General features: G+C 45.1%; 1 protein-coding gene across 15 annotated transcripts in view; it reads left to right on the top strand.

Moving 5' to 3' along the window:
* Positions 1 to 16054, top strand: part of snx13 (sorting nexin 13) — a 310603-nt gene that overhangs the window by 140838 nt on the left and 153711 nt on the right. For all 15 annotated transcript variants that reach the window (XM_085988419.1, XM_085988416.1, XM_085988415.1 and 12 more), the window contains 2 exons: positions 13342 to 13444; positions 14760 to 14849. In XM_085988419.1, coding sequence (XP_085844545.1) covers positions 13342 to 13444; positions 14760 to 14849 — 193 coding nt within the window. The remainder of the gene's footprint in view (positions 1 to 13341; positions 13445 to 14759; positions 14850 to 16054) is intronic.

Raw genomic sequence — 16054 nt, 5'->3', positions numbered from 1 at the left:
GCCTTCAATAACCACAAAACTAGAAGTTATAGACTTAAACAAGTTGGCTTTTAATCACTAAGATCAGAGCTAACATCTCAACACGCCGACTGGTTCACAGGAATGAGTCATACAGATCCTGGGATCTTTATGTAAGAGAAGTCAGGGGCAGAGCCAAGAGCCAAGACCTGGAACCTCCCAGGTTAGTCGGGAAAGAGGAAGTGAAACTATACACATTGGGGGAGGGTAATATACATGAGTGCAAAACGAATACAGGATCAAGACAAACAGATTTCATTGCAGGTACCTAACATGAAGATATCTGAAGGTGACTAACTTCTATCCTGGCACACCAGACCTGCCATCTTGCTGTCCATTCTAAGCTTCTAAGCTACAAAAAGCTTTACAGATTCTTTCTGGTGAAGAGGGCAAGAGAAAAACTTTGTACTACAATCTCTTACTGTTTCATAGCTTGAACCCTACCTCTGTCAATTCAATGTATTTACAAAGTGTTTTGTCCAGTTCCATTAGGCAGTAATGACATGCAGTGAACTGATGGTTGTAACTTGGCTGGGTCCAGTTTCGCGACCTGTAAAGTGGCCTGAATCTCCTGCAACGACCTCCGTGTCAAACTGCTGCATGGAGAGTTACACTGACTGCTGTGCAGTGGGAGGGTGACGGAATCTCTGTTCCCTTGATGATTGACGTAGCACAACCAATAGAGAGACAACCCGGCCCGGAAACATTCTAGAATTGGACGCTGTATCTAATCTGAGCAGAAGGCGGGAGAAGTGAATGCTTCCTTCAAAAATTGCGCCACTTGAGCTGGCGCTGTTGAGAGAGCGTAATGCTTTAGTGAATCACGCCTAAAATCCCGAGATTTTGGAGTTCCATCACGAGATCATGAGTGATGCTTCACTCAGAAATCGCAATAGATTCGCAAGAGTTAGCTGTACTGTATTGGTTTTAGATCTCCTCTGTACTTTCTATATTCAGCTTGGTTCTCTTGTATTATATACTTTACATTTGTCATAATGTAGTAAAATCTCAATTTGACTTATTAAATCACTGGATAATACATTGGATGGTACATGGCAAGACACCCGTATTATAAAATATCATATTCTGTAACTGTGCACCATGCCTCCCATCTTGCTGTGCATTCTAAGCTTTATAAAAGGCAAGAGCTAAAATTAAGTACATGAGTAAAGGAACATATAACCACCAAGGTTATTTATGTTCAGATTTCATGGAAAAATGAACAATTGGGGAATTCAATCCCCAGAACATATGTAAAAGTCATAGAATGATACAGCACAGAAGCAGGAAAAAGATGTCCGATTTACTGTTGTGACAAGCACCTAGCACAAGCAGACATGCAAGACACCTGCATTATAAAATACCATATTCTGCAACTCATCATGAGTAATGTCACGGAAGATCTCATCTGAAAGATGCACCTCTGACAATGCAGAGTATTGTACTGAAATGTTGGCCTAGATTATCTACTCAGTCCAAAAGTGAGGATTGAATCAGCAATCCTCTGACAAAGAGGCGTGTGTTACCAATTGAGCCAAGCTGACGAAGAAGGGAGTTGTATATTTTGTAATTGATTAAATGGAACAAATGGATCAACAATAGATCTAATGGGACCGATGTCATCAGTGGACCATCCTAGGGATCCAGTTTTGGATATTTCCAATATTTATAAACTTACCTTGGTTACGATGCTAATACAATATCCAGGTTAGCTCTGTGTGACTAAACGGCAGATTATTAGGGTACAGCGATAAATTGGAAATACAATGAATAGCATATTAACATTATTCATATGTATCTGATGTTTTTTGGAGTAGAGGTGGCAAGAGATCCAAGAAACCTGTTTGTTCAGGTTAATCTAATTTTTGGGAGGGGGTTGGTGAGAGAAACTGTCATCAGGCAGGCATACAGAATAAACTAAGCAAAACATGAGTGGGTCAAACAATGGCAGATAACATTTTAATGCAGATAAGTATGAAGCATTGCATATAGGAAAGGAAAATGGGCAATACATATGTTTCATGAATGAATTTGAAATAGCTGAGGATGAAGTTGAAAGAGACCTAGGAGTCTTCGTGCGCTCCATGTTCGTGAGCTGGGTCCCCAACTCTTTACAATCTATATTAACGTTTTGGAGGAGGGGACCGAGTGTAACATATCAAAGTTTGCAGATGATACTAAGATGGGAGGGAAAGTAGTGAGTGAGGAGGACATAAAAAACCTGCAAGGGGACATCGACAGGCTAAGTAAATGGGCAGAGATTTGGCAGATGGAATACAATACTGGAAAGTGTGAGGTTATGCACTTTGTCAGGAAAAATCGTAGAGCAAATTATTATCTTAATGGCAAGAAACTGGAAAGTACTGAAGTACAAAGGGATCTGGGGGTCCTGGTGCACGAAACTCAAAAGGTTAGTATGCAGGTGCAGCAAGTGATTAAGAAGGCCAATGGAATGTTGGCTTTCATTGCTAGGGGGATAGAATATAAAAATAGGGAGGTATTGCTTCAGTTGTACAAGGTATTGGTGAGACCGCACCTGGAATACTGCATACAGTTTTGGTGTCCATACTTAAGAAAAGACATACTTGCTCTCGAGTCAGTACAAAGAAGGTTCACTCGGTTAATCCCGGGGATGAGGGGATGGACATATGAGGAGAGGTTGAGTAGATTGGGACTCTACTCATTGGAGTTCAGAAGAATGAGAGGCGATCTTATTGAAACATATAAGATTGTGAAGGGGTTGGATCGGGTGGATGCGGGGAGGATGTTCCCGATGATGGGTGAAACTAGAACTAGGGGGCATAGTCTTAGAATAAGGGGCTGCTCTTTCAAAACTGAGATGAGGAGGAACTACTTCACTCAGAGGGTGGTAGGTCCATGGAATATGCTGCCCCAAAAAACTGTAGAAGCTACATCATTACATAAATTTAAAACAGAAATAGACAGTTTCCTAGAAGTAAAGGGAATTAAGGGTTACGGGGAGCGGGCAGGAATTTGGACATGAGTCTAGGTTTGGATCGGTCATGGCCCTGTGGGTAGCGGAGCGGGCCCAGGGGCCGTGTAGCCTGATCCTGCTCCTATTTCATGTGTCTAATTCTGTTAGATTCAGGAGATCGTTCTGTGATAGTAGATTGGCGGTTAGGATCAGATCAGTCTTGATCTTATTGAATGGCGGAGCAGGCTCGAGGGGCCGATTGGCCTACTCCTGCTCCTATTTCTTATGTTCAACAGGTCCAGCCAGTGCAGAGCACCAATCACAAAGCCAATAGAATGTTGAACCAAAAATGCAAGTCTGAGGAAGTGGTGATCAAACTGTGCAGTGGTTTGGTCAGCACCTTGAGAACTGTGTCCCATTCTTGTCCCCAAGAAACCAGATCGATGCATTCAAGCACTGGATTCAGGATAGAGAGCCCTAGTGTAAGGGCTATGAATTATGAGAGGTGATCTTCTAAAGATAAGATAGTAAATAGTATGGAAAAGGTTAGATTACTAATTTTAAATTAGTGAAAGTAGGCCGAGGGGACATATTCTCAAACTAGTATAAGGCAATCTTCAACCTTACAACTGCAGTATTGCCAACTATGTGATTTTTGAAGTGAAATAAAGCATCACTTGTGATGGAATGCCTAAATCTCTGGATTTATTTTTTTAAATGCCGATTTGCGCATGCTTGAATTAAAGAGGAATGGTGAACACTTGATTCAAACACTTCAATATCCTTCTGATGAATCTCCATTTACACCCAGCTTTCTTGACATGATTTCAAGTGATCCTTTAACCGATTGGAAGTTGAAGGGAGCCAGCAGGATTCAAGATAGACTTACCCCACACACACAAATGTTGGGCTCCCGCTGGTTTTATTTCCTGACTGATGTTGTCTGCGTTCTTCATGTAATTGGCCCAATTTTCTAGAAGTTCATTTAGAGCAGCTGTAAGTTTCTCCCGGTTGACATACAGAGATAAATAAGCTGGAGCTGGAGTGAAGGCACAGTCCACAGGTAGAGGCAGAGAAAGCAAGGTGCTGACGGGCAAACATTTCCCAGCACAAACCCGGAGACTGACACCAGTGTCTCACCTGTAAAATGATCCCTCCGCTGTCCCCACGGAGACAGTAATAAAACACCTGGAGGCTACTGTGTTTATCAAGGGTATAATAATGCAGCGCGAGAGAGGGTGGAGCTGTTCTCTCTCCAACTCTTCCAGATTAGCCACGTGTTTGGTGTCAGTGCAACATTTTAATTCTGTGGTGGGAGAGCGAAATACAAAACACGAAAAAAAAAACGTCCCCCGAAATCACAGCCTGAAATCATTTAGGCGGCGGCTATTCAGCCACTTGAGTCCCACTCCAGCGACTTGCACAAAATCCAGCTCAACACTCCAGTGCAATACTGAGGGACTGCTGCACTGTCGGAGGGTCAGTTCTGACGGAGGTAGATTTTAGAAACATAGAAGATAGGAGCAGGAGTAGGCCATTCGGCCCCTTGAGCCTGTTCCGCCATTTAATGAGATCATGGCTGATCATCCAAATTCAGTACCTTGTCCCTGCTTTCTCCCCATATCCCTTGATCCCTTTAGCCTTATTAAATATATTCAAGGAGTTAGATATATTTCTTAAGTTGGCCTCAACTGCCTTCTGTAGTAGAGAATTACACAGGTTCACCACTCTCTGGGTGAAGAAATTCCTCCTCATCTCTGTCCTAAATGGCTTACCCCTTATCCTTTGACTGTGACCCCTGGTTCTGGACTCCCCCACCATCGGGAACATCCTTCCTGCATCTAGTCTGTCTAGTCCTGTTAGAATTTTATAAGTTTCAATGAGATTCCCCTCTCTTCTAAACTCTAGCGAATATAAGCCTAATCGACTCAATCTTTCTTCATACATCATTCCTGCCATCCCAGGTATCAGTCTGGTGAATCTTCGCTGCACTCCCTCCATGGCAAGAACATACTTCCTCAGATAAGACGACCAAAACTGCACACAATATTCAAGGTGTGGTCTCACCAAGGCCCTGTACAACTACAGCAAGACATCCTTGCTTCTGTACTCGAATCCTCTCGCTATGAAGGCCAACATACCATTTGCCGCCTTAACCGCCTGCTGCACCTGCATGCTTACCTTTAGCGACTGGTGTACAAGGACACCCAGGTCTCATTGCCCCCTTTTCCCGATCTATTGCCGTTCAGATAATAATCTGCCTTCCTGTTTTTGCCACCAAATTGGATAACCTCGCATTTATCCACATTATACTGCATCTGCCCAAACTGTCCAAATCATACTGGAGTTTCTCGGCATCCTCCTTACAGCACACACGCCCACCCAGATTTGTGTAATCTGTAAACTTCGAGATATTACATCTAGTTCCCTCGTCTAGATCATTAATATATATTGTGAGTAGCTAGGGTCCTAGCACCGATCCCTGCGGTACCCCACTAGTCACTGCCTGCCACTCGGAAAAAGACCTGTTTATTCCAACTCTTTGCTTCCTGTCTGCCAACCAGTTCTCTATCCAAGTCAGTACCTTTATCCCCAATCCCATGTGCTTTAACTTTGTACGCTAATCTCTTATGCAGGACCTTATCGAAAGCCTTCTGAAAGTCCAAATACACCACATCCACTGGTTCTCCCTTATCTATTTTACCAGTTACATCCTCAATTCCAGTAGATTAGTCAAGCACAATTTACCTTTTGTAAATCCATGTTGACTTTGTCCGATCCTGTCACTGTTTTCCAAGTGCTCTGCTGTTACATCTTTTAGAATGGACTCTAGCATTTTCCCCACTACCGATGTCAGGCTTACCGGTCTATAATTCCCTGTTTTCTCTCTACCACCTTTTTTAAATAGTGGGGTTACATTAGCTACCCTCCAATCCATGGATACTATTCCAGCATCTATAGAATTTTGGAAGATGGCCAGCAATGCATCTACTATTTCTAGGGCCACTTCCTTAAGTACTCTACGATGTAAATTATCAAGCCCTGGGGATTTATCGGCCTTCAATCCTGTCAATTTCCCTGACACCATTCCCCTACAAATACTGATTTCATTCAATTCCTCCCTCATTAGACCCTATGTTCCTCGAAATCTCTGGAAGGTTATTTGTGTCCTCCTTTGTGAAGACAGAACCAAAGTATGTATTTAATTGTTCTGCCATTTCTTTGTTCCCCATGATAAATTTCCCTGATTCTGACTGCAAGGGACCTACGCTTGACTTCACCAATCTTTTTCTCTTCACATATCTATAGAAGCTTTTACAGTCAGTTTTTATGTTCCTTGCAAGCTTACTCTCATATTCTATTTCCCCCCTCTTAATTAATCCCTTTGTCCTCCTTTGCTGAATCCTAAACTGCTCCCAATCCTCAGTTTTGCTGCTTGTTCTGGCCAATTTATATGTCTTCTCCTTGGATCTTATGCTATCCCTAATTTCCCTTGTTAGCCACGGTTGAGTCACCTTTTTTGGTTTATTTTTATGCCAAACAGGGATGAACAAATTCTGTAGTTCATCCATGCGATCTTTAAATGTTTGCCATTGCCTATCCACTGTCAACCCTTTAAGTAACGTTCCCCAATCCATCCTAGCCAACTCGCGCCTCATACCATCATAGTTTCCTTTATTTAAATTCAGGACCCTAGTCTCTGAGTCAACTACTTCACTCTCCATCTTAATGAAGAATTCGATCATATTATGATCGCTCCTCCCTAAGGGGCCTCGCACAACAAGATTGCTAATTAATCCTTTCTCATTACATAATACCCAGTCTAAGATGGCCTGATCTCCAGTTGGTTCCTCGACATATGGGTCCAGGAAACCATCGCGTATACACTCTAGGAATTCCTCCGCCACAGTATTGTTTCTAATTTGGTTAGCCCAATCCATATGTAGATTAAAGTCACCCATGATAACTGCTGTGCCCTTATTGCACGCATCTCTGATTTCACGTTTAATGCCATCCCCAACCTCAGCATTACTGTTTGGGGGTCTGTATACAACTCCCACTAACGTTTTCTGCCCCATGATATTTCTTAGCTCTACCCATACAGATTCCACATCATGGCTAATACCCTTCCTTACTATTGTGTTAATCTCCTCTGTAACCAGCAATGCTACCCCACCTCCTTTTCCTTTTTGCCTGTCCTTCCTGAATATTGAATACCTCTGGATGTTGAATTCCCAGCTTTGGTCACCCTGGAGCCATGACTCCGTAATTCCAATTACATCATATCCGTTTACATCTATTTGCGCAGATAATTCATCCACCTTATTACGAATGCTCCTCGCATTAAGACACAAAGGCCTAGAAATTCAGTATAGCCACGTTTGGGGCGCTACAGCTGGCGCAACTTCGCGCCACCTTCTCCGATCGCCCCAAGAGGTTGCTGCTGCGCTAAAACAGGCGATGCACGACTATCATTAGGCGCTAAGCCGGCGGCCTGGGGCGAAACCCCCGAGGGCGGGCGCAGCGCAGGTGCGGCGAGCTGCTGATTGACGGCAGACACTCTGGCGCCAGTGAGCTCTTAAAGGGGGAGGGTGGATTTGTTTTTCTGAAAGGCCGAGACTGGTCGATTTGTGTTTTTTGGGCGGGCTTCTCTCCATTAGTTTGTAATGTGGGAAGGGCAGAGGTTTCAAAGAAATAAATGTTCTTAAATCGCACTGTCCATGCTTTCTTCTGGAAGTCCTGGTTGCCCTGCTCGGCTGAGGGCTTGTGGCGCGGCTACATTCTTCTTGTGCCATACAAGCCATTCCCTGAGAGGGGGCCTAGAACCCACGTTCAATAAGCCGCCGACGGGCGGCCCTTGCACTTTCTGCCTCCCTCCTCTGCTGGTCCTCCTCCTCCTCCTCTGGTGGTCCTCCAATGTCTGGTGGCAGTGGTTGAGTCCTGTGGATAGCCAGGTTGTGCAGCATGCAGCACACGACCACGAAATGGGAGACTCGCTCAGGCGAATACTGTAGGGCTCCTCCGGAACGATCCAGACAGCGGAACCGTTGCTTCAGGACGCCGATTGTTTGCTCAGTGATGTTCCTGGTTGCTTGATGGCTGTCATTGTATCCCTCTTCAGCAGGGGTGCTGGGCGCACGGAGCGGGGTCATCAGCCATGTGCACAAAGGATAGCCTTTGTCCCCGAGAAGCCATCCTCGTGGGTGAGGCTGGGCCTGGAACATGTCTGCCACAGAAGTCTGGCGCAGGATGAAGGCATCGTGGCTGCTGCCTGGAAAGCGGGCATTGACAGCTAGGATGTGCTGCCTGTGGTCACACACCAACTGTACGTTGAGCGAATGGTAGCCCTTCCGGTTGCGGTAATCCTCGGCATTCTCCAGAGGTGCCCGCAAAGCCACATACGTGCAGTCAATGGTGCCCTGCACCATGGGGAAGCCCGCTAATGCTGCAAAGCCCATTGCACGCCGTTGCTGCTTGACAAGGGCCATGGAGAAGGAGATGAACTGACGTCTCCTTCTGAAAAGGGCATTGGTCACCTGGCGGATGCAGCAATGCACGGCAAACTGGGAGATGTTGGAAATGTCCCCAGTAGCGGATTGGAAGGAGCCGGTGGCATAGAAGTTGAGACACCGTCACCTTCACTGCCACCGACAGAGACGTCCTGCTCCTCAGATGTGGCTGCAGATCTCCGCGAAGCAGGTGGCAGATCTCAGTGACCACCGCCCTTCGGAATCGCAGCCTCCGAACACACTGCGCGTCAGACATGTTCAGATATGAGAACTGCTGGCGGTATACCCTGGGTGGGTAAGGCCTCCTTTGCCGACGCCTGTTGCCCCCTCTCCGTCTGGCCATGTCTGCCACTCTCTCACGGCGTCTGTGAGCCCTTTGAATGCAATGGAGAAGGCCAACGTTTGCACCCATTGCAGCCCCCATTATATGTTTCCAATCAATGCTATGGCTCTGAAGTTAAAGACAAGCGGAAAGCTGTGGCTTGAAGCCACAAGTACCTGTGCGAGTGTTGAGCCAAACCAGAAAGCTCTCTACCTTTGTCTCTCTGCAAAGATCCGTTTCTCACAAAGAAGGAGTGTTGCAAAATGGCTGCCTTTTCTACTGCAGGAGGAGTGCCCTTTAATTTGCGCCCCGCAGCGACTGAGAACCGTTCCCCTCTACCAGTCGCTAGGGGCGCCAGGCGCACAATAGGCCGGCGCCACTGAATTTCCGGTTTGGGGCGAACAAAGGGCGTTGCACGATGAAATGACGTCAGGATCTGCGCGCGCAGCTGAGCACGCGCAAAGGCTTTGCGCCGCCGCTAAATCTTTACTGAAGTTGGGGAGAGGCGCAGATCGTGCTGCGCCCGGCCGCTAGCCGCCTAGCGCCCCACATCTCCTCCTAAGGCGCTAGCGGCTGGCGCAAACAACTGAATTTCTAGGCCAAAGCCTCCTGGCTTATTTTTTTAACACTCTTGGGGCTTTTAGAATTATTGTTTACTGTAGCCCTGTTTGATTTATACCCTTGATTTCTCTGCCTTCCACTTTTGCTTTTCTCCTTCCTGTTTTTTGCTTCTATCCTTGTTTCCCATTCCTCTGTCTCCCTGCACAGGTTCCCAACCCCCTGCCATTTTAGTTTAAACTCTCCCCAACAGCGCTAGCAAACACTACCCCAGGACATCGGTCCTGGTCCTGCCCAGGTGCAAACCATCCAGTTTGTACTGGTCCCACCTCCCCCAGAACCGGTTCCAATATCCCAGGAATTTGAATCCCTCCCCCTTGCACCATTCCTCTAGGCACGTATTCATCTGAAATATCCTTCTATTTCTACTCTGACAGGCACGTGGCACTGGTAGCAATCCTGAGATTACTACCTTTTGAGGTCCTATTTTTTAATTTACCTCCTAACTCCCTATGTTCAGCTTTTAGGACCTCATCCCGTTTTATATTTATATCATTGGTACCTATATGCACCACGACAACTGGCTGTTCACCCTCCCCCTCCAGAATGCCCTGCAACCGCTCCGAGACATCCTTCACCCTTGCACCAGGGAGGCAACATACCATCCTGGAGTCTCGTTTGTGGCCGCAGAAATGCCTATTTATTCCCTTTACAATAGAATCCCCTATCACTATAGCTCTCCCAGTCTTTTTCCTCCCGTCCTGTGCAGCTGAACCACCCATGGTGCCAGGAAGTTGGCTGCTGCTGCCTTCCCCCCGATAAGCCATATCCCTCAACAATATCCAAAGTGGTATATCTGTTTGAGCGGGGGATGGCCACAGGGGACCCCTGCACTACCAGCCTGCACCTACTACTCTGCCTGGTGGTCACCCATTCCCTTCCTGCCTGTGCAGCCTTTACCTGCGGTGTGACCAACTCCCTAAACGTGCTATCCACGATGTCCTCGGCATCACGGATGCTCCAGTATGTATCCATTCGCAGCGCCAGCGCCGCAATGCGGTCTGTCTAGCTGCAGCTGGATACACTTCCCGCACACATGGTCATCAGGGACACGGGCCGAGCTGTCCTGCCATGACTTACCCTTTAATTAATTTTAATTAATTTAAATCAAATCAATACCACTAATTACACGACAGTTAAATGATATACTCAAGGGCCCTTGGTTACTAGCACTCCCCGATACACAACAGAGACTTTAGAAACTATAAGCACAAAAATTAAGACCTTCTAAATTTTATAAACTAATAATCTTATCTGTCAAACTATAGAGTAGTATAAATACTCACCTGGCCGTACTCGCCCATCAGCTGCTTCCTCTTGCCTGCGTCATTTTTTGAATTGTGACGTGGCTCAGGAACGCCGCCGTTGGTCTGTGAGATTGGTAAGCCTCTGTTTTTAAAAAAAAAAGGCCCGCGAAAGTGAGTTTCAGTACTCACTGTACTGCCGCTCTCTGCTCCTCCCGACACCGGCCTTAAGGGGCATCTTAAAGGAGGAGAGGTTTATAGAGGGAATTCCAGAACTTTAGGACCTGGGCAGCTGAAGGTACGGCCGTCAATGGTGGAGCGATTAAAATCTAGAATGCGCAAGAGGCCTGACTTGGAGAAGTGCAGAGATCTCTGAGGGTTGTAGAGCTGATGGAGGTTATGTTCCGGAAAGAGTATCGGTTGAAAAGCAGAGCAAGGCAGGCCTGCGAGTGACCCAACAGCGGGGCCTTCGATCCACCAACTCCTGCTCCTATTTCATATGTCCGTAATTGGTTAGTGAAGGACGAATGCGCTTCCTGTCCGGGAGCATAGGTCAGCAAGGGGGTCAGGCTGGGGAAAAAAATAGCAACTCCTGATTTCTATACCAAATCTCATGATTTTTAAGAGTTTGTCTTCTAATTTATGAGGCGGTGGGGTTGGCAATACTGTGACTGGTAGCAGAATGTTCTTTTTTATCAATGGGAAATGGACTTCTGGGCCGAGTGGTGGAGGCAAAATGACTTTAAAGCTTGAGGCATTGTTGTGGATCGACGAGCTGATTTCTGTCCTCTCCCACAGCAGAAAAAATTAATTAAAAAAAAAATATAAACAGCTAAGAGTCTCTCTACAATTGTGATTGGGTAGGAAGTTTGCCTCATACTTTGAGTAACTTCTTGATTCTCAGGCCTACAGTAAAGGCTGATTAAACATGCCAAGTGGCCACACCTGGTGTTTATAAACTAATTTTAGACGGTGGACCAGAAAAGACATCTTGGCAATGGCGTGGAGCACATCCAACAGAAAATATTTGGACACGCCAGGGAAGAAAGTAGTATGCATTTCCCCCATTTTTTGGGTGTAAGATGGGCGCAATGTCTATCAATTTTTGAGTACGAGGTCCTGCACCTTATCAGCGCCAGTGGCATACTGCCAAAATATTGGGCCTCACTGTTTTGTTTAGGCGTCTTTGGCGGCCTCCTGAATTCGGCGTTTGATGGATCCAAATATCCAAAGTAGGTCCGGCCCTTTTTTCAGGACACTTCTGCAAACTCCGTGCAAAAACTAGCTGGAACATGCGCTGTGGAAGCTCCAACTAGTTGTTGTAGTTCTACAGCAACCCTTAAATGGACCACTGTAGAAATAGTAAGGAAAGTTCTTTTACTTCCTCTTCTGTGAGCCGCTGCCTGCCCGTTCTTGGCCCTCTTGTATTCTCCTCCACCCCACCTCGCATGACTTACTGCTGCTGCGCAAAATTTAAAAGGCGCAATTCTCTCGGGCTGTTGGAAGCAGTGCCAGAAGATTCATTTCTCATTTCAAGAGACTCTGCGGGCCAGATCAAAATGTTCAGCGGATGCATTTGGGCCACGGGCCGTATGGTTGACATCTCCGCCCCCCCCCCCTCTTCGTTAGCTCTTAAAGGAGATTTCAGTGTATAGCACCCAGCCAGACCTTTCTCAATTAAGAAACTATCAGTGTTTCGGATTGAGCGAAGATTCAGTCCAAGGACTAACTTTGTCTATTAAAGTAGGTAGCAGAGCCCTGGAAGGGAAAAGACAAGTGCCCTTTTGTCCCCTACCCTCCATTGAATCAGCCACTACGTTTCCGGTAGATTAGGGAATCGGGGTTATTTTAAAGTTATAGCTCCTTATTTCATGAGACTTGCACAAGGAAGATGTATGCCTTCACCTTCCCTCAAATTCAGATGAGTGATTTTCTTGGGATAAACCAAGGACGTGCAGACAGACCTTTTTAACAGGGAGAAGTTGTTGTTTACTCGGGCTGTTGATCGAAAAAAAAGTTTCATCAAGCCAGGGAGGTGTTTAGTTTCCAAAAGCTTAGATGATTTTTAACCAATCCTGGACTTGAGGATCAAAATCCTTTATTTTGAAGGAAACAATTAGGATGGACATCCTTCCACCAGTCATATAAATTATGCAACTGGGATGCCAGCTTGGGATGTTGAGCTAAAGGATGTATCCTTCCATATTGGCATCATAAGATTGAACAATTGTAGCAGTCATTTTATGAATGGCTTTGCAGTTAGGCTGAATGGTTATTCAGAAATATAAAATATGATTCTACAGTAGGGATACCCAAAATATGGCAAACCAAATATGAAATCTATAATATATAGGTTTGTATATAGCGGTGTTGGGCATTGTTTTGCGAAGGTTATAGCGGAATTACCTTGGAGGAGCAGTATTGGGACATACCCTAATCTGTGATGTGTTAAAAGTACTGAACTTTGTCCTAACGTGTTTCAATAATTCAGTAATATTTCTGTGTGCTATAATAACTACGTTGTGCACTAAAGGTAAGCCATGCTGATCCTTTTGAGTTGATGTAAAAGTCTAAAAATGACTGCCTATATGGGGACAAAAATAAATCATGTGTAATTTATGATTCAGATTTTGCTCAAATTAAATTGCCACTTGAATGCAGGAATTCTAAAAATCTTTATTTCCTATTTTGCAGGGGTTTCGCAGTCACACTACTTTTTGGGAAAACAAACTCGGAGAAATACCTTGAAAAGTGTGAGCACTCTTTCCTTCCTGCAGCACCAACTGGAGTCCCCAAAGTAAGTTGACTTACTTCATTTGAACTACATTTGTGTGTTCTCTTGGAGCTAATCTGGCCTGTTGGGAGGTTTCCTCCCCCCCAAAAAAAATGTACACTTCCACATTTCTCTTCACTAAACTGCCTCTGCCATCTGTCTGTCCAATCCACTAACTTGTCTAAGTTATGCTGCAGTTTCTTGCATTCTTTCTCACAGTTTGCCGGTCCCAAATCCAGTATATTGGCTCCTATTAAAGTGCGGACCCACAATGCCTCTTTCACTTCACTGGGGTCTGATTCAGTGTGCTGAATAGAGCCACATTACGTTTGATGCAGAGTAATTGAGGAAGGAATGGCAGGAAGAAATGTTACTGCCTGGTCTGACATAAACAGCTATTATTCAAAATCATAAGTTTTATTTTGTGTCTCCTGGCAAGGGCACAGAATAATGTGGGCTTGACATATCAAAGTAATTGTATAACAAGAACTGAAAACTGAGGGATAATGGCACGGCACTTGCCACAAAATGGTTCAGACAATGGAATTCTGGAGTGTTTGTGGCATGATATAACTTGGGGTGCTTTTATACTCTGTCATTGCAGAGTTGCTTCTGCTTCACAGTGATGCTGAAGTTGCAGTTTAAATCCATAGCCAGGACCTGACCTAATGCAGTGTGAAATTCCTTGGAGGAAATGGTCTTACACTGCTTTAAAATATCGCATGGAGTATAACACCAATACAGTGTGAAACTAGTTTTTTAAAAGATGCTCTGAAGATCCATTAAAAGCCCTGGGTACTTTTTAAAAATCTATTTGGAATTGACACAACTGGAAACACTCAACAGGTCAGTCCAAATCTGTGGAGAGAACAGATAATGTTTTAAATCCCTTCCTCAGCACTGCAAATGGGGTACTGTCTTGCTGAGACCCATACCGCTACTTCTAGCCTAAGACTGATCATTACATTATAAATTTGCAAATATCATCCAGCTGACACAATATTTCCCAGACCATGCAGAAAACTTGGAAAAGCACAATTAAAGCTTTATCTTCTAGTTACAATTAACAAATTGGAATCACTACACAGCTTCTTGAAAACTCCCTCGGTGGCTCTGCTTTCATCTTGCTAGTCCATATGAGTAATGGACCAGAGATAGAAATTGAACGTGTAATTTAACAATTGAACTACGCCACTTGCCTTTTTTTTAAAAAAACACCTGCTCCTGAACTTCTGTAGTAAGGTTTCTTGCCAGTTTTTCATGTTTTGCAAATGCCAAATTTCTGTGGCAGCACTTCTTTTGGTTTTATGTTGAATTCTCAATGTTCCATTCTCTTCAGGCTTTAGAAGAAATGAAACGAGAAAGTAGACAAATAAAGATTGACCGGCGACTGACTGGTTCCAGTATAATTGATGAGCCTCTACAACAGGTGAGTAGCAAAGAAACAACATTTATTTTTTGAGTGCAACTGTCCCATTACCCTGCCTTGTGCACACCCATTGAACAACCAGTTCTGCTCTACAGTGACACAGTTTTGATCTCAAACTTTTGGAAGTATAGAAACAAGAAGTAAAATTTGCTTCTGTTGCAATAAATGGTTCAGTAGCACTCGGTCAAGCTGAAGTTTTCTTTAAGCTGGTTAAACTCTGTGGTCGACTGCATTGATTCAATGCCCTGCATGATGACCCCACACAATTAAAAATTTTTTTTTTTTTTTTTCTGCATCTGGGCGTTGCTAGTGTTTATTGGCCATCCTTAGTTTTGTTCGAGAAGGTGGTAGTGAGCCATGTGGTAAAAGTAATCCAACAGCGCTGTTAAGTAGGAAGTTCCAGGATTTTGACCCAGTGACGATGAAGGATCGGCGATATATGTCCAAGTCAAGATGGTGTGTGACTTGGAGAGGAACTTGGAGGTGATGGCGTTCCCATACACCTGCTGAACTTGTTCTTCTATGTGATGGAGGTTGTGAGTTCAGCAGGTGCTATTAACGAAGCCTTGGTGAGTTGCTGCAGTGCATCATGTGGATAGTACACGCTGCAGCCACGGTTTGCCGGTGGTGGTGGGGCTGGATGTTTAAAGTGATGGATGGGCTGCCGATCAAGCAGACAGCTTTGTCCTGGATGGTGTCCAGCTTCTTTAGTGTTGTTGCATCTGCACCCATCCAGGCAAGTGGAGGATATTCCATGATACTCCTGACTTGTGCCTTGTAGGTGGTGGAGAGGCTTTTGGGAGTTAGGAAATGAGCCACTTGCCGCAGAATACCCAGCCTCTGACCTGCTGTAGTAGCCATGGAATTTATGTGGCTGGTCCAGTTGAGTGTCTGGTCAATGGTGAGCCTTAGGATGTTGATGGGGGAATTTGCCAATGGTAATGCCACTGAATGTCAAGAGGAGGTGATTGGGCTCTCTCTTGTTGGAGATGGTCATTGCCTGGCATTTGTGTGGCATTGTCTTGCCACTTATGAGCCCAAGCCTGGATGTTGTCCAGGCCTTGATGCATGTGGGCATGGACTGCTTCATTATCTGAGGAATGGAGTTGAAAACTGTGCAATCCTGCAGCAATACCCTGGACTTGCTTTAGTTTTAATGGGGCTCTTTAGTGCCACACTCAGTTGAATGTTGCCTTGTTGTCGAG

The sequence above is a fragment of the Somniosus microcephalus genome, chromosome 5 (assembly GCF_052327205.1).
Source record: "Somniosus microcephalus isolate GS21.2 chromosome 5, FLI_Smic_1.0, whole genome shotgun sequence".
Lineage (NCBI taxonomy): Eukaryota > Metazoa > Chordata > Chondrichthyes > Squaliformes > Somniosidae > Somniosus > Somniosus microcephalus.
This window is presented reverse-complemented; position numbering and strand designations above follow the sequence as displayed.